The 23,272-nt window shown below is 42.4% G+C and overlaps 3 protein-coding genes and 1 long non-coding RNA gene across 4 annotated transcripts in view; 2 read left to right on the top strand and 2 right to left on the bottom strand.

Annotated features, from left to right (window-relative positions):
- Positions 1–15,389, bottom strand: part of steap2 (STEAP family member 2, metalloreductase) — a 43,268-nt gene extending 27,879 nt beyond the window's left edge. Inside the window, exons 1-3 of the mRNA XM_029458156.1 lie at positions 15,134–15,389; positions 13,570–13,625; positions 10,363–10,474 (exon numbers count right to left, since the gene is read on the bottom strand). The gene's annotated coding sequence lies outside the window, so the exon portion shown is untranslated. The remainder of the gene's footprint in view (positions 1–10,362; positions 10,475–13,569; positions 13,626–15,133) is intronic.
- LOC115025718 (uncharacterized) lies at positions 2,902–4,323 on the top strand. The gene is made up of 2 exons (XR_003834230.1): positions 2,902–3,065; positions 3,236–4,323. It is a non-coding gene; the product is annotated as an uncharacterized LOC115025718 (long non-coding RNA).
- f3a (coagulation factor III, tissue factor a) lies at positions 14,131–20,360 on the top strand. Its single transcript, XM_029458160.1, has 6 exons — positions 14,131–14,304; positions 15,878–15,989; positions 16,578–16,771; positions 17,232–17,413; positions 17,503–17,671; positions 19,676–20,360. The coding sequence occupies exons 1-6, from the start codon at positions 14,229–14,231 to the stop codon at positions 19,819–19,821; spliced, it is 879 nt and encodes a 292-aa protein (XP_029314020.1). The 5' UTR covers positions 14,131–14,228; the 3' UTR covers positions 19,822–20,360.
- A 328-nt stretch (positions 20,361–20,688) lies between these two features.
- On the bottom strand, positions 20,689–22,830 carry LOC115025559 (tartrate-resistant acid phosphatase type 5-like). Its single transcript, XM_029457912.1, has 6 exons — positions 22,686–22,830; positions 22,171–22,361; positions 21,787–21,914; positions 21,432–21,623; positions 21,172–21,319; positions 20,689–21,037 (listed from the first exon to the last, which is right to left on the bottom strand). The coding sequence occupies exons 1-6, from the start codon at positions 22,759–22,761 to the stop codon at positions 20,798–20,800; spliced, it is 975 nt and encodes a 324-aa protein (XP_029313772.1). The 5' UTR covers positions 22,762–22,830; the 3' UTR covers positions 20,689–20,797.
- Between the last annotated feature and the right edge of the window lie 442 nt (positions 22,831–23,272).

Raw genomic sequence — 23,272 nt, 5'->3', positions numbered from 1 at the left:
AGTGTTGTCAGCAGGCCAGTGGGACTACAATGGATGATCCCCTGCACCTGATGAAAACAGCATCTGCTCTGCAACTGCAGGAGCTGATCAGGAACAACATTATGAGACAGACTAGAGAAACAAGGAGAACCCCAGAGTCACACGGTATGAATCTGTTTACTTTTCACTACAGTGTGTTGGCCATAAATTACATTTTCCATGCTGCCGCATGCATTGCAGGTAGGTGAGGATTTTCATACCCTATAGCAGACTCAAGCAGCTCAAGAGTCAAATCCAAGACCAGGAATGTACAAGTCAGTTATGTTAAACACTCAGAAGTTAGCCAGATCAATCCACTGCACTAACCAAGAGTTAATATTTAAATGTGGTGCACGCAAACTGTAGTGATCTTCCACTGAATGTCTGCAGCCAATCTATGCTGCACCCACCTGTTGGTGACTGCACCTCTGGAGTAACAGCAGTGTACGCACATCAGGGACAAAGCGTCTCACTGTTTGTGAAAGTGCATGCTGAGCAAAGATCAACTGGTTTTACCACATGGGTGTTGCAAGAGACAGGCTGCAGCTATCAGAGATGATGTAACATGTGCATGTCACAGGTCCTGCTTTTTGTTTCTGCTCTACAGTCAGACTTTGGAAATAAAGGAGTTTTATGTCACTGGCAGAAATTATTAGAAAGCCAAGGTGCAAGGGAAATGTAAAAAACAAAACAAGATGATAGAACAGTGCAGACAGGGGGAAGTGACATCGTTAATGACACAACTACACATTGGTTTGACACATTTAGCTGTTTTATATATATATATATGTGTGTGTGTGTGTGTGTGTGTGTGTAGAAACAGTAGAAAGACGCCTCACAAGGGTCTTAAATGTTTTGCTTATTTGCTATTTTGCTACAGTTGAAAGAATACATTTTATTCTTTATAATCATCGAAAGTTTGATGAAATGTGTTTAATTCTAAGTATTTTCTTATTGTGTATGTTATTCTCTTGTCTTCACTGTGGATGTTATTCTCTTGTCTTCACTGTGGATGTTATTCTCTTGTCTTCACTGTAGATGTTATTCTCTTGTCTTCACTGTAGATGTTATTCTCTTGTCTTCACTGTGGATGTTATTCTCTTGTCTTCACTGTAGATGTTATTCTCTTGTCTTCACTGTAGATGTTATTCTCTTGTCTTCACTGTGGATGTTATTCTCTTGTCTTCACTGTAGATGTTATTCTCTTGTCTTCACTGTGGATGTTATTCTCTTGTCTTCACTGTGGATGTTATTCTCTTGTCTTCACTGTAGATGTTATTCTCTTGTCTTCACTGTGGATGTTATTCTCTTGTCTTCACTGTGGATGTTATTCTCTTGTCTTCACTGTAGATGTTATTCTCTTGTCTTCACTGTGGATGTTATTCTCTTGTCTTCAGTGTGGATGTTATTCTCTTGTCTTCACTGTGGATGTTATTCTCTTGTCTTCAGTGTAGATGTTATTCTCTTGTCTTCACTGTGGATGTTATTCTCTTGTCTTCAGTGTGGATGTTATTCTTGTCTCACTGTGGATGTTATTCTCTTGTCTTCACTGTGGATGTTATTCTCTTGTCTTCACTGTAGATGTTATTCTCTTGTCTTCACTGTGTATGTTATTCTCTTGTCTTCACTGTGGATGTTATTCTCTTGTCTTCACTGTGGATGTTATTCTCTTGTCTTCACTGTAGATGTTATTCTCTTGTCTTCACTGTGGATGTTATTCTCTTGTCTTCACTGTAGATGTTATTCTCTTGTCTTCACTGTGGATGTTATTCTCTTGTCTTCACTGTAGATGTTATTCTCTTGTCTTCACTGTGGATGTTATTCTCTTGTCTTCACTGTGGATGTTATTCTCTTGTCTTCACTGTGGATGTTATTCTCTTGTCTTCACTGTGGATGTTATTCTCTTGTCTTCACTGTGGATGTTATTCTCTTGTCTTCACTGTGGATGTTATTCTCTTGTCTTCACTGTGGATGTTATTCTCTTGTCTTCACTGTGGATGTTATTCTCTTGTCTTCACTGTGGATGTTATGGTTGCATCAAATACATTTCAATACATCCGTGTGGGATAATAAAGTTGACCTCTAGGTGAGCTTCAGGAGGCAAATGTTATGCGTATTCCCTGGGAAGCTACTCGGCATCCTCTACTGTGTTGTTTACTTCCTGTTACAGCAGACGTGGGGGGGGGGGGGGAGGCCAAAAATAGAAACCTCACTGGACTTGATCAAAACAACCAAAAACGCCAAGTGGAGAAACCGAGCAGACACACACACATGTGAGACTGAGGCCGGACTCCAGTTCTGGTTCAGGGCCCGGGCTGAATACTTGCGATGAAGCACTTAGTTTGTGGAATGAGATGAAGAGCATGAGATGATGATGATGATGATGATGATGATGATGTCTGGACCACGTTTGCATCTGGCTCCTCTCCAGACACAACTATTCAAACGGCCCTCGAACAACCCTGATAAGGTCTGTGCGTTCGCAGCACTCCGCTTCAGTTGTCTCACGGCTCATTTAGTAATCCAACATCTGGAACAACAGAACCAATACTGTCAACTATGCCCGATTACAGGAAATGCTATGTGGGGCTCTCTCAGGGAAGGGGGCAGGGTGCTGTGAAGCTCATGAGTAACCCGCTGACACTGTTTGCAATGTTTTTAGAAATGTTTGGTGACTCTCGGACAGGCGCTGAATGCTAATAAACACCAAGAATGAAGGAGTTCTGTTGTGTAACACAACAGTGGTGTTGTTGCCAGACCCATGTTTGGACTGCTGGATTAAATGTTCCCACAGGCAGGGGTGGGGGGGGGGGGGGGGGGGGGGGGGGCAGGACAATCAAAATATACTCCTCAATTAAAAGTGTCATTAGGTGAAGTCCCAAAGCAAACAACATATCTTGGGCTGGAATGAAAATAAAGTACCTTTGACATGCATACAAGAAACCAGGACCTGTTCATCTGTGGAAGTCCTCAACTCAAGGTCCTCTTATTCGCCTTTTCTGAGCTTTCAACCATCTTCGTCAACTCCATTGCTGATAAAAACACATGTGAGTAACTGTTTTAACTTTTCTTTCTCTGAGAAATGTAGCTGAGAAGTTAGGTTAGAGATATTAAAGAGTGTGTAGAGATACTGATTGTATTATTCAGTGTGTGTGTGTGTGTGTGTGTGTGTGCGCTTTAAGGCTGATGTTTGGAAGCACATGTGCTTGATTGACAGGTGTCTCAGCTGTTCTGGATCCATGAAGCGAGGGGGATCTTCAGTGAGCATCGCAACACTTCTGCACTTCTTATGCAGCCTCGACAGCAAATACACAGAAGAGCTTTGAATACAAAGAAAGAAATAAGTCCGATTTAATGCCGCTGTGTGTCAAAGTAAACTTGTTATGTATCTGTACGGAAGAGGATCAGCGCCACATCGAAGGATCTTCTGAGGATTCTTACGACTAATCTTTTGTACAATATTTCTCTGTATTGTTCCCATCGATGTGATGGTTTGATTCACTTGTGCGTGTTGTTATGGAAATGTTTGAAAAGTCCCAACGAGTCTGATTGCTGAAGCGTCTTCTTCTTCTTCTTCTTCTTCTTCGTGATATACGAGCTGCTTCACTCCCACCTTAACCCCGAGGAGCGGTCGGGAGGAGTATCATTCAAGTTCATGACACATTCTTGCAGATTTCTTCGTTTCGCTTCTGTTTTTATCTCGTGTGGACGTTCAGTGTTTCAGAGGGAGCAGTGGAGCTCTCCGCTGGACGCAGGAGCGAGAGAGAACAAACACAGAACTTTATTTAAACTTGAGACAGTCTTTCTGTCGTCCCCGATGATTAGGTCGAGGCAGACGGATAGTGGGAGTTCTCGGTGGGAATGATTGATTTCATGATAACACATTAATTAAAGAGTAGTAGAGTAGTTTTTATGGACCGGACGCAGTATTTCTTTGTGTTGTCCGTCTCTTTCTCATCTCAGGGACGCCAGGAGTTTCTTCAAATCTTGCGCAAACATCCACTTGGTCTCAAATATAAACTGATTAGAATTGGTGCACAAAGGTCAAAGGTCAAAGTCACGTTGACCTTACAAAACACGTTTTTGGCCATAACTCAAGAATGCATAATTATAACCATTTCACACAAATGTCTCGTAGAATAAAATGACGAGGTAGATGATGACATTTTGGACAGGTATGGATGTAATCAGAAACTTGACTGACTATTATGTATCACATTGAGATCTGTGTACTTCCTGGGTATGTCTGTGAGATACAGGGGTCAGCACGTGTGCCCACATGCCTCATTAAAGGATTGCAATTTCTCTTGGGACATGTTTTATTGACTCCATGGCACAAAGTGAATCACAAGTGACAAGTAAACAATCGCACTGAGGTCCTTATGGGCAAACCTTCAGGTAAAACATGCGACACCAAGCCGCGCTGATTTCAGCTCTCAGGTCAACGTTTATCTCGTCAATGAAAACGCAGACATCACAGATCTTACAGCACGATTGTCTGGCTGAGTATAAGGAGTTCAGTGGAAAAGCTTTATGTGTCTGAAGCAGACATTTACAGGAACGCTTACGGTCTGCTACGTCACTGTCTAGCCGTGTGAAGGAACCACAAGATCCCTGAAGCAGACCGTTGTGCGCCAGTCTCACTTACATGTAACGTTTCCCCTCTGGAGCTCCAGTGTGCAGCGTAATTACTTTTACAGATACGTGGGATCTTACAGTCTGCAAACAGAAGGAACTTACAGCAAATACGCTTAGAAGTGGAGAATAAAGAAGAAACGGTTCATTGACACATCAGCAGCTCATATCGATGCTGAGCTCTGAACACCAGAGACAACTTCTAGGAAAGCTCTACAGATGGTGAGCCACTCAGATCAAGCAGTTTGGTTTATTATATAATACATTTTAGGTTATTTCTGGAGGTTTTCCTTCCTATATTCTGCACCACTGCCTGTGATGTGTCCACACATCTGTCTTAGTCACATCCGTTGCATTACGAGTTAACAGTGGGCCCGAAGCAGAAGTGGTTTCACAGCAACTCCCAACGTTCCCAACATGACTGGTCAATAAAGATAACAGATTCTAAGAGAAATATGACGCACCCTCTCCAAACACTTACAGGTGCTATCTGCGTCTGTATCGAGCCCTCACCGTGAGCCAGACATCACAGCGCAGGTGTGTCTGCATTTGTATTCGTAATGCCTGAAACACACTGATCGTCATGTTCTGTGGGTTGCAGCCGATTCCCAGTATGTTGAGCATGATTTGCCAGAAGTTAGTGACATTGCTGCTGGGACACTCCCCACCACGATGACTGTCCTCAAAGGAAGCGGTTTAAGCATCATACATCAGGCGCCATGACCTAAACACACGTACAGTACATCCAAGAATATCTGCTTCTTTGGTTTTTATTTCCAAGATATCTCTCAACCGCCCACATCTTCCAACAAGTCATGTTGAGGCAACTCCTGCTGAGTATCACCAGTCGCATCAAGATAAGATTCAGAAATTCTGTTGTTGCAGCGGCGCAGGCCAGTGCTGAATCACAACACTTGAGCACTAACCCTAACTTTACAGGGAGCAACGATACGTTTAGTCTTTGTATGTGCTCCATTTGTAGCGTAAGTTATTCCCCAGATCGCAGTAACTCAGAATATATCAACACATTACAACAGGATTCACTAAAGTTTAGAGATTACAACACATGTGTGATATGTTAGCGATTTAAATAATCATTATTATATATTTAAATTTAGTTCATGACCTTAAGGCTTATTACTGATATATGTCATAATAAACTCATAGTGCAGTAAGTCATCAGAAAGTCATAATAGAGTCACAGTTATACATTCTTTTCTTTAAAGTCATAGTGTAGTATGTCGTAAAAACCTTTGTAAAATGTGTCTTGACTCGTTAAGATCTCAACTATTAACCCGGGGGAACAACAGAGAGATGAATAGATAGATCAACATTACAGCTGAGGAACAAAACTACATAAATAAAACCTAAAATGTAATAAACTTATTGTATTTTTGAGTGCACATGATCGTTATTTAAACCGTGCATCAGTATGTTCTGGTTGAGGGATCCTGAGCGATGTTAATATAACTTATAATCAGCTCTTTAATCCTCTTACTGTTTGCTTCTGAAACAAGCTTATTGTTTATCAGCAGCATGCTCTTTATCCCATCATCCTCCAGGTTTGACGGTACACTATGTCCTCCCCTCCTTGGAAAAGCTCATTCTGAATTCCCGTACATGCCTCCTCCGTATAAACCCATTAACCGTCTGCAGGAACTGGTCTGCGGGTGACACGGCATGCTAAAAGACAGACCGATCTCTCCTTATCTGATCCCATTCCTGCTTTCATCTCTGCTTTTGGAAACAAGGTGCAGACTGTCGTGTTCCAGCAGGTGAAGAACCCACCTCTGCCCTCCCAACAACCTGCATGCCAACACACCAAACAAGCTTCCTGCACATTCCTGGGCAAGCTGCGGCATTGTGCATCAATTCAGTGCGTGAAGGTGGAAATTCACTGCTAACACAGTTTCTACTGCGAGACTGCGTGCGGCTGACGTGTGACTCTAGTGAACCTGCACTGTTGTTTTCCTAAGTACGTTCCCAGAAGTCAAGTGGTGCCAACTGAGCACATACTGTACGCGTAATGTGTCAGCCCTTTCAGTAATGTGTTGGAAGCATTTCATGAGTACAATTGTTGGCCACTTCTATTGGCAGGACAATGGCAGGATGGTTTCCCAGTATGTTTATATTACACCGTTTTATTACAAGAAAGGCTGTCTGCACAAAACTCATTACTGCTTCTGGATGAACCGCCTCTACTTAATGGTGAAAGTGTCAGTTGTGGTCGAAGTACTCACATCTTTTAGGTGTTACAATCTTGCATTCAAAACTTTACTCAAGTAAAAGTACAGAAGCATTCAAATATACTCAAAGTACCAAAAGTAAAAGTACTTTTAAGCAGAATGACCCATTTCTAAATGATATTTATTGATGCATTAATGTGTAAGCATCACTAATGTTGCAGCAGGTAAAGGACCATTTCAGTAGATTATATTTTGTATTAATAATCTGACTCAACATATAACATACAATAGAGTAGAATTATAAAGTAACATAACATAGTAATATTCAAGTAGTGTACAAGTACCACTTTAGTACAGTCCTTGAGTAAATATACTTGATTACATCCCACCAGTGTGTGTAGTAGCGGTGACGGCAGATAGAGTGGAAGTAGACAGACTTCCAGCGAAGTCCAGTGTTGAAAGTGGAAATTTCCTCAATCAAAAGTAGACGTTTGATTGAGACATTCGTAGAGATGGACTTCCTCTCTGCTGTTTTGGTGACTAGTAATAACACACACAAGCCTTCACACGTCTGATGTGGTAAGAACATAATATTGTATGTAATATATAATATATTATAATTGATTAATCTTTGTAGTCATAGTGAAACACTGGCTGAAAATAGAGCTGAGTCGCCTTTAAAAGTGGATACATTGGGAGGATTGTGCAGGAGACGTCAATGCACGAGGCCTCTCAGCCAGTCCCTCTCGCTGGTGACAGATGACTGCTCTTCATTCACTCATTCTCTCATTCACTCATTGTTTCTCTGCAGGGAATCTCACACCTCAGCAGTTCCAGCTTCACAGGGACACAGCTGGATTGTGTTTAGCATTGCTGCCGACAGCCACGCCCTGTGAGTGAGAGGCTGCAGAGTCCTGCTCAATGTTGCACCAGCAGACCTCCCTGTGGAAGGACGATAAGACCTCTGCTAACCTGTCAAGACAAGTTCTGCACAGCAAGACTCACGCAACAAGGTTGCAGCTTTTTAATGAATGTCCTTAACAGATTAAACTGAGCTCGCTTTCAGCTGTAACCATCGAGAAACCCTTGTGTTTGCTCATCCCTCCTGTCTCCTCTATGTTAGAGAGACAGAGCATCTGAGAAGAGGTCACCAGGCTCCTGCAGAGCTCCTGCAGAGTGACCTGCTCGTTACCAAGCAGCTGAAGCTTGTCAAGGACTTACTAACGAGCAGACCATTTAATTCAGGTGTGTTGGGAGATACTCAAACAGGCAGAGTCTCTCTGGGAGCACAGGCGGTGGCACAAGGACTGGGCTTTGTCCTGAAACGTCCATTAGATCTGTTCATTTCATGCATTAAGAAAGTCGTAAAAGGTTACAGACTCATAGCATAGTGTGCATAGTTTGACCGAGCCCTAATCACCGGGCTATCTCAAGCCTCTCGAGCCACAACAATCGGTTTCTAAGCTACTCAGTATAACAGAAGCCTGTTTCTGCTGCCAGCAGGTGGGGCATTGCTAACTGTGTCCAAGCGCCATCACAGGAATGTAAGCCCAGTGTTTAGCTCTTATCAGTCATCTGAGTGGCTGATTAGCAGACTGACTGCATAACTCTTTAGTGGCTCCGCTCACACGCCTTCTCCTGCCAGTTTACAGCTAAAGCAGACCATGAACCATCTTAAGGCTAATCAGACAATACATGTATCTTGTCAGACCTCTCTCAACAGGAACATTGATGAAGTAACCTCTGCTTAGCTAGCAGGCTTTTGTGGATGGGTGGTTCTCGGATGCACATACTGCACCTGTACACTCACTGCGGGGGCATTGCAGCTCTGTTGTGGTTCTAGTCATGTGGGGGAACTAGAAGCATCGATGGTGCCAGATCTGAAAAATACCTGAGTGTTGTGACGTCTTAAAAACACATCCTTTAATTCATGCTCAGAGCTTAACAATTAGTTTTTTGAGTTGCATAATCCTGAGACTGTTGGAGGATCAGAGAAGCTCTCATTTTAAATAATCACCAGGGAAGAGGCATAATTAGCCTATAATTATAGTCCATATGTTTCCCAATACGCACAAAACCTCGCTGACTTCTCTGATTACACACCGTATACACACACGTTGGTACTTGCTACATGTGTCAGACTCATCCATCATGTTGCCTTACTGTAAAAGTCTAAACACGTGCAGTGACTTCCAGATTCATCTGCATGCTCACATATCAATACGGATGCCTGCTCAGGTTCTCAGTATATATACCATTACTAACAATTCAGCACAACAGGAAGCGTTAGATGACGCCCAGTCTCACAGGCCTTTGTCTTTCAAACGTTCCCCCCCTCAAGAATCAAGGAAGAATTTCCTTTTCTTTGGTCCTTCCAACAAACACGAGACGTGAATATGGTACACCGTGAGACACATATGTGTTAGTTGTTAAACACACAAGATCAGAGCATTTGGAAATGGGACTTCTAAAAGATGCCGCAGAAGGAGCTTCTGTCCACGAGGGTCAGAGAGATGAACCTAAACATTCCTTTACATCTGCTGACTCAGCTCCCCGTCCTCTACACCTGTCTGCTCTCAAAGAAGTTTCAATGGACCCTGAACACTTGCTCTCCACACTGACTCATATTATCCTACTGATGATGACAAACAAGCGTCTGAAATCTCAAGTTACTGCTCACTAATGAGTAAAGCTATGAGTGTCCGTTACACAGGGAGTAGAGCGCGTGGGAACAACTCCAGATCATTAGAGAACCACAGAAATGTGTATTTAGATGAGGTCTTCTGCTTTTCTCATTTTCTCTTTGAACCCCAGTGCAACGCAACGCACTGCCGGGATCAAACCATAACTAACGCAGAAGCCTTTGTGTCGTCTGAACTCACGCCTCCTCTATTCCTGTCATTGGCCATAGACGTGTTGGTACAGTAAAGAGGAACGTTTTAGAAGTACAGCTGCTGCTTCTAGGAACCGGCCTGGGAAAGTAATTAAGGCAGAAATCCGACAGGCTGAGCGGGTTATGTGATATAATAGACAGAGGGGCACAGTGGTCTCAGTCCACTGTGTAAGTCTACAGAATACAATGGACTACAGAGCCAAGTGAAGGCAGCAGAACGTCGTCGTTGTGCATCTCTTTGTTGGACTTGTATTGCTAGGAAACACAAGATATGAGTTTATTGTGAGATGAGCAGTCACCAGCGCCGCAGGAACATGAAGCTTTATTTCCAGGAGTTTTGGTTTAATCTAGTCATGCATCGAGCATGACTAGTCTGTCGCTGCGCTCTGACACGAGAATGAATTGGGGGGGAAAATAGGAAAGGCAATCCCAAAAGAAAAGTTTTATTTGCGCAACTCTTTAGTTTTCCATGCAAGGGTTTAAATGTTTAAATGCAAGGCAGCAATTATAAACGTAAAATTAGTCATGTGTGTCTCTCTTTTTCTATCTGTGTGTGTGTGTGTGTGTGTGTGTGTGTGTGTGTGTGTGTGTGTGTGTGTGTGTGTGTGTGTGTGTACTGGAGGCTCTTACTGTGCTTTTATGAAGTGGAAAGAATTGCATTTACATTTGTATTCAGTCCTACCCGTCCCAGGGTTCCTTGGTATTGAAGCATCAGTGGGCCGTGCTGGAGCTGGGCCCATCACTGCAAGGGAGGAGAGGCAGAGGGATAATGGAGAGCAGGGGGACAAGGTCTGGCACAGTGCCACAGCCAGGCAAATATTCTCAGCCAGCTCCAAATAGTGAAACAAAAGCCACATCAAAGAACTGCTTCTCATTAAATACTCAGTGTTTTGCTTGTTTCACTACAAATCAAGTTCCACGTTGTGAGTGCAGATATCTGCTCTGCGATGTCTGTGAAGATGAAAGCCAAACTAAAGGTCATGTTGGAACTTAATGTTACAGTAACTGTGGCTATTACAGTTTCCATAAACACATTTCTGTGTGTCTGGAGATTTAGCATGCCTCTAAACAACGAGTCTATAAATAGACAGTATAGGCAGTTCTCCCGATGGAGCTGTGTGAGTGGAGGTCCTGACTCACGCGTTAAAGCTGCAGCGTCTGTCGGATCCATAATGATGTGATCACAGTCAGATCCACCCGCGCTCATGGGGGGGCACAGAGTATATATAGTCGTGTGGTCAGCATACCACTGGAAAGCCTGTCATGCATTCTTTCAGCTATGACTACATCACATAATACTATACAGGTCTGACTGAAGGATGGGAGAAGGGTTCCTAAGACATGTTGCACGCTTAGAAGAGCGGGAGAGAGAGAGAGAGAGAGAGAGAGAGAGAGAGAGAGAGAGAGAGAGAGAGAGAGAGAGAGAGCGGATAGATGATAGATAGATAGATATATGATAGATAGATAGATAGATAGATAGATAGATGGATAGATAGATAGATAATATAGATAGATAGATAGATAGATTAGATAGATAGATAGATGCTAGATAGATAGATAGATAGATAGATAGATAGATAGATAGATAGATAGATAGATGATAGATAGATAGATATGATAGAATAGATAGATTGAGTAGATAGATGGATAGATGGATAGATGGATAGATGGATAGATGGATAGATGGATAGATAGATAGATAGATAGATAGATAGATAGATAGATAGATAGATAGATGGATAGATGGATAGATGGATAGATGGATAGATGGATAGATGGATAGATAGATAGATAGATAGATAGATAGATAGATAGATAGATAGATAGATAGATAGATAGATAGATAGATGGATAGATGGATAGATGGATAGATGGATAGATGGATAGATAGATAGATAGATAGATAGATAGATAGATAGATAGATAGATAGATAGATAGATAGATAGATAGATAGATAGATAGATAGATAGATAGATAGATGGATAGATGGATAGATGGATAGATGGATAGATGGATAGATGGATAGATGGATAGATAGATAGATAGATAGATAGATAGATAGATAGATAGATAGATAGATAGATAGATAGATAGATAGATGGATAGATGGATAGATGGATAGATAGATAGATAGATAGATAGATAGATAGATAGATAGATAGATAGATAGATAGATAGATAGATAGATAGATGGATAGATGGATAGATAGATAGATAGATAGATAGATAGATAGATAGATAGATAGATAGATAGATGGATAGATGGATAGATAGATAGATAGATGGATGGATGGATAGATAGATAGATGGATGGATAGATGGATAGATAGATAGATAGATGGATGGATAGAAGCAGTAAACTCTCTAGTTTATATTGAGCGCATCATCGTAGTTAAAAGGACCGGACGCTTCTTGGCCATTTATTTATCTCTGTGTGTCTAAGCACACAGATGTATGGGGTGAATGGGGTTTGCACTCTTTTCACTCCTTGCATGTGGATAGGTCTGATTCCAAACAAATAAAACAAGATGAAGAGGGAATGATAAAAGCTGTTCATCTGAAGACACACTTTGGCTCAGGTTAGCTGTTGGCTCTCGGCTCATAAACCTTTGCCTCGCCTTCACAGCATGAGGAAACTTATATTGCTGACCTATTGTGTGGAGGTTATAAAAGCCTGTAGTTCCCAGCATGAGGTGGAATATGAGTAACTTCTTGAATGTAAAAGGTGTAGAGACATGGGCTTCAGTTACTGCAGCTGGCAAGGTGCATCAAAGGGAAACAACAGACAGAAACAAAGTATAAAACCCTGAGGATTGTGACCTAACGAGAACTAACTGCACCTCATATATGTTCTGTGCAGCAGCAAAGTGCTTTTTATTGGCCGGTTATTATAGTAATAGTCCCATGTATGTGTTTCAATAGTCAATGTAAGCTGATTGGACCCTGGAGTATTTCCAGCACAAGAACAGGCATGAAACGCTCCCTGTTGAGTCAGCACTGCAAACAATGTGACAGAAAGAAACGCACGAAGAGAAGAGATTTATCAACTTTAGGAGCGAAATCCTGCAGCTGCAGTAAATCCTGCAGCACTAACAGGGCGAGGGGAGAGGCTGGACTTTGATGATGTTGGTTCAACAGAGTCATTTTCTTTTGGATTTTAGATACGTTTTTGGATGCATAAATTGCATAAATAAAGTGTTCTGAATTCATGTTGTTTCGAGTCATTCCAGATAAAGAAACACAGGGCTGTATTGTTTCTGTTTGTGTGGATTTAGAGTTTTTTAGATAACTGGGAATTCCTACTATTCATTCAATTAAAAGCTTACATATGTGGGTATTTAATAAGATAATTCCAGTATTTTTAGACTCAAATTAGACTACTTTTTTGCAGGCCCTTCTCGAAATTTGGGGATTTTGGCAACCTGTGTTGAGATTAGAGCAGGGAAACACTGTACTTTATCGGTACTTTGTCCTACACACTTATTTCACAATATAGAAACAATAGGTCTTATATGCTTTGGCCTAAATATAAATAAACAATCATTAAAAAAAAAAAAGCGAACTCGTTTTAGCTATTTGCGCATGGTGGGAAACATTAGAGTGTGACACATCAAAGGCTCTCTGCTAGTGTGAAGGAGAACATCTTCTTACAGGGACTACATACATGTTCAGAGTGATGACAGTGATACGATGTGTTACAGAGGGGATTCTGCCCGGATGTGAACACAGGTGTGTCTTGGTGTTTGGTGTACCTTGGCCACAGAAAGTTTGGGAACCACTGCAGTAGGCTATAGTCTACTTATTTGTAATTATATGGAAATGTATTTTTACATTACCTCTTTAATCCAGGCAATGTGAAGAGGGCCTTGAAAAAGCATTATAGCATTTCGACCTGTTGGAAAATAAAATGTAATGAAAACATAATTCGTATAATAATAATAATAATAATAATTATAATAATAATAATAAATAAACGCAATTCAAAATAATTTAAAAGACCACATTGTTAAACTTTCAAAGCCCTAAAAACAAGTTGATTTGTTGACATGATTTGGAAGATTATTTGTACGAAATGAAACTTGCAAATGTACATATTTTCTTATTCCTCTTGCTCAAAACCTGTTCGTCCACACTAGGAAATGGAAAGACTGGTACTTTGCAATTAATCGTTTACAGGTTCTTTTGCCGCCAGGTTCAGTTTTGAGTTTGGTGGAAATTGTTGTAATTCAGGAGAGAACCTCTGCATCCGCTGAATGACCTCAGCGGGACAGGCCCGCATGTGTGTGTATGTATAAGTCTCAGTCTGGTGACGCCGCCAGCGGACGCTCCTTATATGGACACGCCTCGCGCTCTTATTGCTATAAACAGTGGCTCGTAGTCAGACTCGAGCGAGACGGAAGGATTCAAACAGTACAAACGGTGGTCCGGTTACATTACTCCTGTCAAAGAGCGAACAGACACACACACTCTTTACCTGGACTACCTTTTACCCGACATGGTGACAATAAGAGTCCCAGCAGCAGCAGCGGCTCTCTTTGCCGTCTTCTGTCTGTCCACACACTCTGCCTCAGGTGAGTCCAGCGCGCGCTCGTCCTATTAATTGATTGCCCATACAAAATTATTAGGAATGTTATTTTTCCCGGATTATTTTTAGCATCACGCAAGGTGTGATTTAAGTTTATATTATTATATGGCAGAATTAAAGCGCGTAACGCATGAAAACACTGTACCGTGGAGGGAAATGTGATACAACATAAATAAGAGTGTATAGTTATATTGTTGCATTATGAGAATAAGAAAGCACGTGAATTTAAGGTTTGAACAGTCTATAATCACCTGTTTTATATATATAAATATGTTTTTTCTTTGTCACAAATGCTTATTCACATGTATTACTAAGTGGTTATGTAGAGCAGTGATTCCCAAGCAGGAACATTGTGTGTCGCTCATCTCGTTTTCTTTACAATTGATTAGAAAATATTCAAACATATATATATTTATATATATATATATATATATATATATATATATTCATATATTGAGTCTGCTGTAGCTTGAATACAATGTGTTGAAATTGAGAGTAATTAGCAAGCAGCAGACAGTTTAAATCTATCTGACTAAAAGTAATGGGCATTTAGCCACGTCAAGCTTCTGTCAAGTAGCTTAATATAAATGCAAACTTGACCAAACATACCGAGACGTTGACAGTTTAATTATAGAGTAAAATAGAGCATTGAGGGTAGGAATGAATAAAAAGTTTGGGGACCATTGATGAAGTGATACAGGGTACATTTAAAGTGAATTCTTTAACTCAAATGGACACGCTTATACACCTCTATCTGTCAGAGGAGACTATCTGCTCTGTAAAATAATATCATTATGTAATATTGGTTCACTTACCTGTAGCACTTTAATGTCCCGGCTCCTGTTAATACCTTAAATAGTATCAAGCAACTTGCACATGTCTGGTTTTGCAACTGTGAAGCGCACGAAATGTGTTATCCATTGTGATAGTTTAAATCGCCCGAGCAGGGAGAACTCAGATTGGTGTTATCAAAACAGCTTTCTCTTCTTTGTGTGCCATGAAGTCTTCATGAAGTGCTGAGTCCGAACACATTTCTGGTTGCTTTTCTGTCTCTCAATAAGCTCGTGTGATGGTGCGTAATAGTGTTATAAAGGACCTCACTAAAGTTATGTCTTAAAGACTTAAAGAAGTCAATGCTCACAGGAAAAGACCAGCGCTTCCAGAGCAGTTTCCTCAGGAAGCGCTGGTCTTTTGATGTGAGCCGGTCCCTCTTGCACGGGTTGTATCAAAGCATTTTATCCTATTTTATGTTTGTTTGTTTGGAGCTGAGGCTGAAGCTCCGGGGAACAAGATAAAAAAGGCAGCATCCATCATTGGCATGACCCCGGACTTGTTAGAAGTGACCTTAGAGGAAAGGAAGAGGAGGTTTACAAAACGAGGATCATCCAATATTCTATGTTTTTAGCGAGCTGATGATTTTAGTGATGTTCAGAGACATTCAGGAAGTCCTCAGTGTTATAATGTGTCGCTGAGGGATCTGTTGGTGGTTGTACTGAGGGGATGTTGGTCTGTAAAGACACAATACTTACAGTATTTAACACGACCTCTTTCATTTTCAGGCTCCTATCCCCGAGCACAGAATGTCACCTGGAAATCCACCAATTTCAAAACCATTTTGAGCTGGGAGCCCAAACCATCAGCGGATTACTCCTACACGGTGGAGTACTCTGCGTAAGTACCTGCAACTAAATCTGTTAGCCCTTACGAGAAAGGGCATTTCATCTCCAGCGTATTCACGCAGTTAATGTATTCCTCTCAAAGACACAATCAGTCAGCGTGTCGGCTGACTCCCTTTGACAGGCTCGCTGCGTAACCTTGGAGGAAAGCTTAATGGCAGCAGAGCGTGATAAGAATTCATTATTGATCCAGTAAAAGATTGTACAGGAATGTGGATCTTAAAGCAGAGAGGTAACTAACAGGCACACATACCTTAATGATTCAATAAGAGAAGAATACAATTGAACCTTTGTGCCTCACTTTCAAAAAACTTCCTCTTGAATCCATAAAGTGCACAAATATCTGCAGATTATATATTAATATTATGCTCCTCTTTCACTGAGTTACATGCCACTGTGGTTTTCTACGAGACATGTGCATTAAGACAGCTACATGATCTTATTGTATTATAATCTTTATATATGTGTGTTATTATCTATTCCTCTGCAAAGCATTGTTGTGTGTCTGTGCGTATTTTAATGCTCGTCTGATTTCTCAGACGTTTTGCATCCATCAGTCGTGTGACTTGTCAAATTGTTGCAGGATCGGTCGGGACAAAGAGAGGAACCTTCACTGTGTTCGATCCGGGATGACAGTGTGTGATCTGTCCAGCTCTCTGACGGACCTCAACGCCTGCTACACTGCAGATGTCCTGTCTGAACCCCTGCTGGGGGCCACCACGGACCTCATCGAGTTCCCTCACACCAGCTCACCACGATTCTGCCCCTACAAAGACAGTAAGTTCATTTCAGTAACATTTCCCTTTGTGCAGCACAGTTAGAAAACCATACAAAGTGTTCAGACACATGTTCAGGCAGGTCAGCAGTGGGAAAGAGCTGACACACAGCCAGAGAAGAAGTGCCATCTGTGCCGTTTTAACACGCTTTAAAGGGTTATTCCACTTTCTTACATCTGCTGTTAACCCTGTGCTTCAAGTGTGAATCCAGCTTTACTGTAGCTGCACACAGTTTCTCTGTGTGATGAAACGTTATTAGCAATATGTAAGTTCCCACATGCGAATGAAGCGCTTTAGATAACGGCTGCAACTGAGATCTTATTGTATAAACGATTTTCTCAATTATTGATGATAGTTTGAACACATTAGAAAGATGTCGTCCATCAAGTGATAAGAAATGCTTATCACAGTTTGCGAGAGCTCAAGGTTAAGTCTGACCCCCCCATGTCCCTCCTCCACAGCTGATATAGGCAGACCTGACTTCAAGCTGGACGTAAGTGCAGGCAAAAAGAAGACCACGCTGTTTGTGACTGACCCACTCACCGCCCTGTTTAAAGATGGCCGCCAGCTGGACATCAGGGACATCTTCTCCAATCAGCTGCAATATAAAGTCACCTATCGGAAAAATAAGAGCACAGGCAAGGTGAGTGGCAGCAGACGCTACAGTGTCAGCCTCAAGCATGCATGAATAAGACGATGCAAACTACATGTTTCCTTCTTTGCTGTCTGCAGAAAGTGTACACCTCTGCAAGCAATGTGATAGAGCTGACTGATCTGGACCGAGGGGAGAGCTACTGCTTCAACGTCCAGGCCTTTATTCCCACCCGCAGCATCGACAAGCAGCTGGGAGAGCTGAGCCAGACCCAGTGCTCCAGCGACGATAACCAGTCCATCTTTGAAGGTGAGGCGTCCTGATGCTCATAGTAGAGGCTGCCAACAGTCACAAACAAGTACAAACCTGTGCAATGCTCACAGTACTGACACACCAGCTGTCTGCCAGGTACTTCCACACCAAGTCAGAATTTAAGAGGCCGTTAAATTCTTGTTTTTCTATCGCTTCTTGTGCACCAATGATGTCATGTTGTGCGTTGAGTGGTAGTTTATAAAATGGTATTCAAACTGCTCTTGTGCAAAATGTATGCACACATGTTTTGCAACTTCTCACCAGCTTTAAATGTCTGTAGACGTCTTCTGCTTTAACTTATCAATCGCACAATGTAACAAGGTGGGCGTTCAGATTGGTTCCCTACAAGCCTCGCTTTCATTCTGTGTGCCACTGGGGGTCACAGCGCGTCAACCATTGCACAACCAAAAAAAAAAAGTACGATCGTTCGTTTCCTCCTGTAGCTGTCGTTAGCTATTCCCAGTTCTCTGCAGTTACCGTCCTCTGTAGCGCAAACGCAGGACGATGGAACAACCGAAGTAACGGTGGAAAACAGTGTGTCCCGTGTTGTTGGTTGTCTTTGCAACAGCGGCACCAACAACAACACCACTCGGAAACACCAGAGGGAAGGAAGTCGATAGGTTCTCTGCTCCGAGCTGCACATTTATACAGAACTGTGCAGCTACTTGTGCTTTGTGCATCGAAATGGAATCGAAATGCAAGTTGTGTGGAAATGTTGAAAACAAGCTGATAGTGATGGACTTGTTGTGTTTGTTGGGCACACTGTCTTCCTGCTCGTTAATAAGCAGCGTTGTATCAAAGCTTGAGGTGACATGTGTATGTATGTCTCCCTGAGGGTGAGGCAGGGCGTCGCTGGAAAACAGCCGTTACGTTCAAGGTACCTTCCTTGGATAAATAAAAGGGTTGGCTGCTTTGTTTTGTGTCTTTTGTGGGTTTTTGAAGCATATGCTCATATCTACTACTCGTCATTTCCTTTCATGCAGCTGCAGAACACAGGATCGTATTCAGCAACTTTCCCCAGAAGACGTTAAAGTTTTAACATGAGCCGATCGAGTTGGAAAACTATTCATCTTCTAAATGTGGCTTATGTGACAAGATCTGATACTAGATCTTATTTCAGGATACCATACAGTGCGACACATGGAAATAAAATGATCATTTTGGTGCCAGTCCTCTCGTAACATATCAGTTCATCTATATCTCGCTTTGAATGGCAGCAAGTTAGAAGATTAGATTTCCACATGGATGAATGAGGACGCTCCTCTGTGCACCGAGGCTGAGGACACAGAGCCACAGCACCCTCTTGAGGAAGCAATACACAATTATATCTTTGTAGGTGGCCTACTCCTGAAACACACACACACACACACACACACACACACACACACACACACACACACACACACACACACACACACACAGGATAATGGGATGAAGCTATGACTCATGTCTCTTTGTTTGAATATAAGAAATGCAACTCAGCAACACTCCCTGTGAGTGGGATGTGTGTGTGTGTGTGTGTGTGTGTGTGTGTGTGTGTGTGTGTGTGTGTGTGTGTGTGTGTGTGTGTATATTGAAGGAACTTGTTCATTCTTGCTCCACCCTCAGGACAAAACCGTAACTTTTAACACACTTTTAAAGGAAGGACTCTTTTTAAATTGAGATTTTCTTTCAGACTAAAACCAACGATGAATGTGTGTGTGTGTATTCTCAGCCTGATGTATCTCATTCCTCTGAGCATTGTTGTCCAAAAGCTATTAAAAAGACCTCGGTGAGCCACGGTGTTGCCCCTCTTTATCACCATGAACACACATTATTTTGACTCAAACACTCACACTCCGTCCTGCTGCCACAAATACTCCCTAAACACCAAATGTGGATTAATACGCCTTTCTGTGTGAGAAACGTATTACAGCCTATCGGGGTTGACAGTGTGCATTTCATGCTCTACTGTTCTGAAGTAATGCTCTTTAATGTAACATCTTGTTTTGTCTTCCACAGTGTATTCAGTGGGGGTGATCGCTGCTGCCATCTTCCTCATCCTGCTGCTCATAGGCCTCATCATCGCGGTCACAGTGATCTGCTGCAAGCGCAGGAAGAAAGCTCTGAAAAAGGAAAAAGAAGGAATGCCACTCCGGGCTGTGTAGACACACACACACACACACACACACACACACACACACTGTGGGAACATACGGTACAGCTGAACTGCACTGCGGCCCGTGAGGAGAGCAGATCTAGTCCATTATTCCGTTGTCTAACGCTGGAATCCATCCTAACTTTAGTTTCTATGAAACTGCCTCTGAATATGTTGCACATATTTTATTCTTTCTTTCATGCTGCAGAAAAAAGAGACTTTAGGAAAACACTGTTTCAACACTGTACACACTCGTCATACTGCTGAAGCCTTGTCTACATGTGGTACCTCTGATGACTGTAGATGAACACTACCAACTGATTTTATTTATTTCATTTTAAAGTGTATTTTCAAACTTGAAACTTTTGGGAGACGGGTGAAAGCAAAACTTTATGGGAAATCAACCTAGTGTATATTATTTTTGTATTTTAATGCCTAATTTATTCTGTTTAATTGATATTAACATATATGTATATGATGTCATTTGTAGCTTTTTTTATACTTCAGATTGTTGAAATGTTGACGTAATAAATATTTTACAGAACACGACCAAGTTGTACGTTTCACTGTCAATACTTTTATATTACGTTCAAGTTTAACTGGATATAATAGCACCAACTCCCTCACTAACAAATGTTCTTTATTTCATTTACAGTTTCAAAAACAATTAACAAAAGGAAAAGAAACACACTTAGCATTTGAATCAAAACTATATTAAATGCATGGAAGCCTCAGCTGGTGTGTGTGTGTGTGTGTGTGTGTGTGTGTGTGTGTGTGTGTGTGTGTGTGTGGAGGCGGGCTCTCAGATGTGATTGGTTAAGCGATGTGAGATGTAATAGAAGCTAATTAAGGTAAATACTGAATGATGTACGAATAATTACTTTATTTTTAAGGTTTTTATTTATAAAAGAAGAACATGTACAGATAGTATGACACCGTTCTTACTGTAACTGTTGCAGAACATATGTGTAGACGGATGAAGCGCCTCAGGGTGTGCGTGCGGGCAGCTCTGCGTGGTAAACACACTTCCCATCTGTCTGCATGTAACTGACCGTCATCTGATGCTCAACGACCTGGAAGTACGCCAGACCTCCTGCCGTGTGGTTGACAGGACTGGAGTACAGCTGCCAGGACAGAGGGACGCTGTCCCTGTGGCTGGTGGTGGGGTCGCTGACCACCCCGCTGCCGCTCACTGCGTACGAGCTCCCATCATCCTCTCTGATGAACTGTTGGAGGAGGAGAGACAGAAAGGCATAACTGATGAGTGACATCTGAGATAATGGGACTAATGGACACATTCATCGACTGAATCTATCTGTACACACGTTGTTGTTGTTGTGAGCGAGCGAGCCGTACGCACCTGCAGGTTGTGATCATGGCCACACAGGTACACAGTGACTCTGTACTTCTTCAGCAGGGGCCTCAGTCTTTTGACGAGACAGGACGTTGGTCCGTGATGGCCGATGGACCACACGGGATAATGACCGGCCACCACAACGTAGTCTGACCTGGGACACGCCACACGGTCGGTCAGAGTGTAACCCAGAGGGAGCGGTGACACAAGCTCATCGGCTCAAACTCAAACATGTGTGAGTGTGTAAATACTGTCCAGTGACTCACCTGCTGCTGGCCAGTTTGGACTCGATCCAGTCCCACTGCTGCTCTGCTGCTCTGGAGTTCTCCGGGCCTGAAGGCTGGGTCTGGTTGTACGTGTTTCCACACAACAACACGGTGTCAATCATCAGCACGCTCACCGACACATTAGTGTTCGGGACAGTAAACTGGAGATCATAATAGAGAGCTGGGTAATTCCTGCAAACACAAAACAGTATTTATGATACACTGATACTGAATTGTTAATATGATCTTTACGGAGATGAATAATCAGAGTAGGTGCGTGCAGGAGGGTTCGCCCTTCTCCTTCCTGCCTGGAACTCTTTCTATTGAAACTATGTTTGTGTTGTTTGATATTCACCATCGATGGGAGGTGTCAGAATAAGCCCTCTGAGCTGAGACGTTGCCCCTGTGATCATGGTTTCCTGCAACCAGGTACCATGGGATGTCCAGCAGAGCGTGCTGGGAGAAGACCCTCTCAAAGGTGTACTGTGAGTAAAAACCAGAAGCATCAAAGCTGAGGAATGCAGCGATGAACGTGAAACGTGACTTCATTCAAGAGGGACTCGAGGACAATCAACTGATCTGAATTTGCCGTAAACATAAGCAGTGTGTCCGCTGCAAACAAAGATGGCTGCCTCGATAAGAAAGCAGGGTAACTTGGGAAATGAGATGGTTGGAAGAGTCTTTGAGGATTCTGGAAATGTGTCTATTAGAGAGACAGATCTTTGCTTTGTGAGCTGACCTTAAAGCGGGGGTCTTCCACACTCTTGACTCCCTCGAAGTAGAAGTGATCCCCCAGGCTGAGGACAAAGTCCACTCCTGCGGTGCGGGCCAGCCTGTCCACCTCTGCAGCCACAGCCTCCTCATGAAAAGTGTAGTATGGAGGGACAGGAACACCTCCCCAGTCAGCGAGCACCACAAAGCGCAGAGCAGCTGTGAAGAATCACAACAGTCCCCCGTCACTTCCTGTCTGACAGGTTCCACATGCAGTGCGGTTACTGAGGTTTCAACATCTGCGATTGTGTGAAGAAAAGTTTCGATCTCATGGTGTCAAACTGGAAATCTGACATTGAAAAGATCTTGCTTGAGATTAAATTAAATAACAAATCTTAAACTCTATGGAAAACAGAGGCTGACAGATTGTAGTGGAAGCACGTGCATGTGTTGACACGATCTATGGAGAACATATCAACAGTAATCTCTGATCATGATGCTCAGGTGAGGTGCTGTGTGAGGAGCAGACTGCAGGACACTCACCTTGTTCCACAGTTTGGATCTGATGCCAGCAGTTTAGGAAGCAGAACACCAACAGCACCCACTTCAGTCGGGCCATAACTCTTCTTCTGTTTGAAAGTGAAGCTGGGAAAGCAATGTGACTTCCTGTATCAGGTCAGGCGAGAAAAAACAGGATATCAGCTGATGACAGAGTTACTCATTGATTCCGCTCATTGGACCCTTTATCAGACAGCTGGGAGACATGAAGGAGTACGTCTGGCGTCTTCATACTGTCAGTTTCTATGAACTGAATACAAACTGCAAGACTAGAGATCTAAAGAACCTTCTGTACGGAGCAAAACAACTTAAATTAAATGACCAAACATGTAGTTTCACATATTAGCAGTAGGAGCTGTAATCCTAATATTTCACTAGAGTAGAAACAGTACCTTCAGTTTTTAAATCTTTCCAGAAGAGGGAGTAGTTTCCATGGACCATCAGTGTGATTGTCTCCAAAGCGAGAGCATGTTAAAGTATTTCTTTGATGCAGATGCACTGATCAGCAGAAATGCATCAGTGACTTACCTGTGTGAGTTTACCTGTGTGAGCTCAGCGACTAACAGTGATGA

This window comes from Cottoperca gobio, chromosome 20 (genome assembly GCF_900634415.1).
Source record: "Cottoperca gobio chromosome 20, fCotGob3.1, whole genome shotgun sequence".
Taxonomy (NCBI): Eukaryota; Metazoa; Chordata; class Actinopteri; order Perciformes; family Bovichtidae; genus Cottoperca; species Cottoperca gobio.
The sequence above is the reverse complement of the archived record's forward strand: the minus strand, read 5'-3'. Positions and strand labels throughout refer to the sequence as shown.

Coding starts and splice junctions, on each gene's coding strand:
- LOC115025559 (XM_029457912.1), bottom strand. CDS start 22,761: ATGGCCCGACTGAAGTGGGTGCTGTTGGTGTTCTGCTTCCTAAACTGC. Junction 22,362..22,685: donor GATCCAAACTGTGGAACAAG/GTGAGTGTCCTG, acceptor GATTCTTCACAG/CTGCTCTGCGCTTTGTGGTG. Junction 21,320..21,431: donor TCCAAACTGGCCAGCAGCAG/GTGAGTCACTGG, acceptor GGCGTGTCCCAG/GTCAGACTACGTTGTGGTGG.
- f3a (XM_029458160.1), top strand. CDS start 14,229: ATGGTGACAATAAGAGTCCCAGCAGCAGCAGCGGCTCTCTTTGCCGTC. Junction 15,990..16,577: donor TACACGGTGGAGTACTCTGC/GTAAGTACCTGC, acceptor AAATTGTTGCAG/GATCGGTCGGGACAAAGAGA. Junction 16,772..17,231: donor ATTCTGCCCCTACAAAGACA/GTAAGTTCATTT, acceptor CCTCCTCCACAG/CTGATATAGGCAGACCTGAC.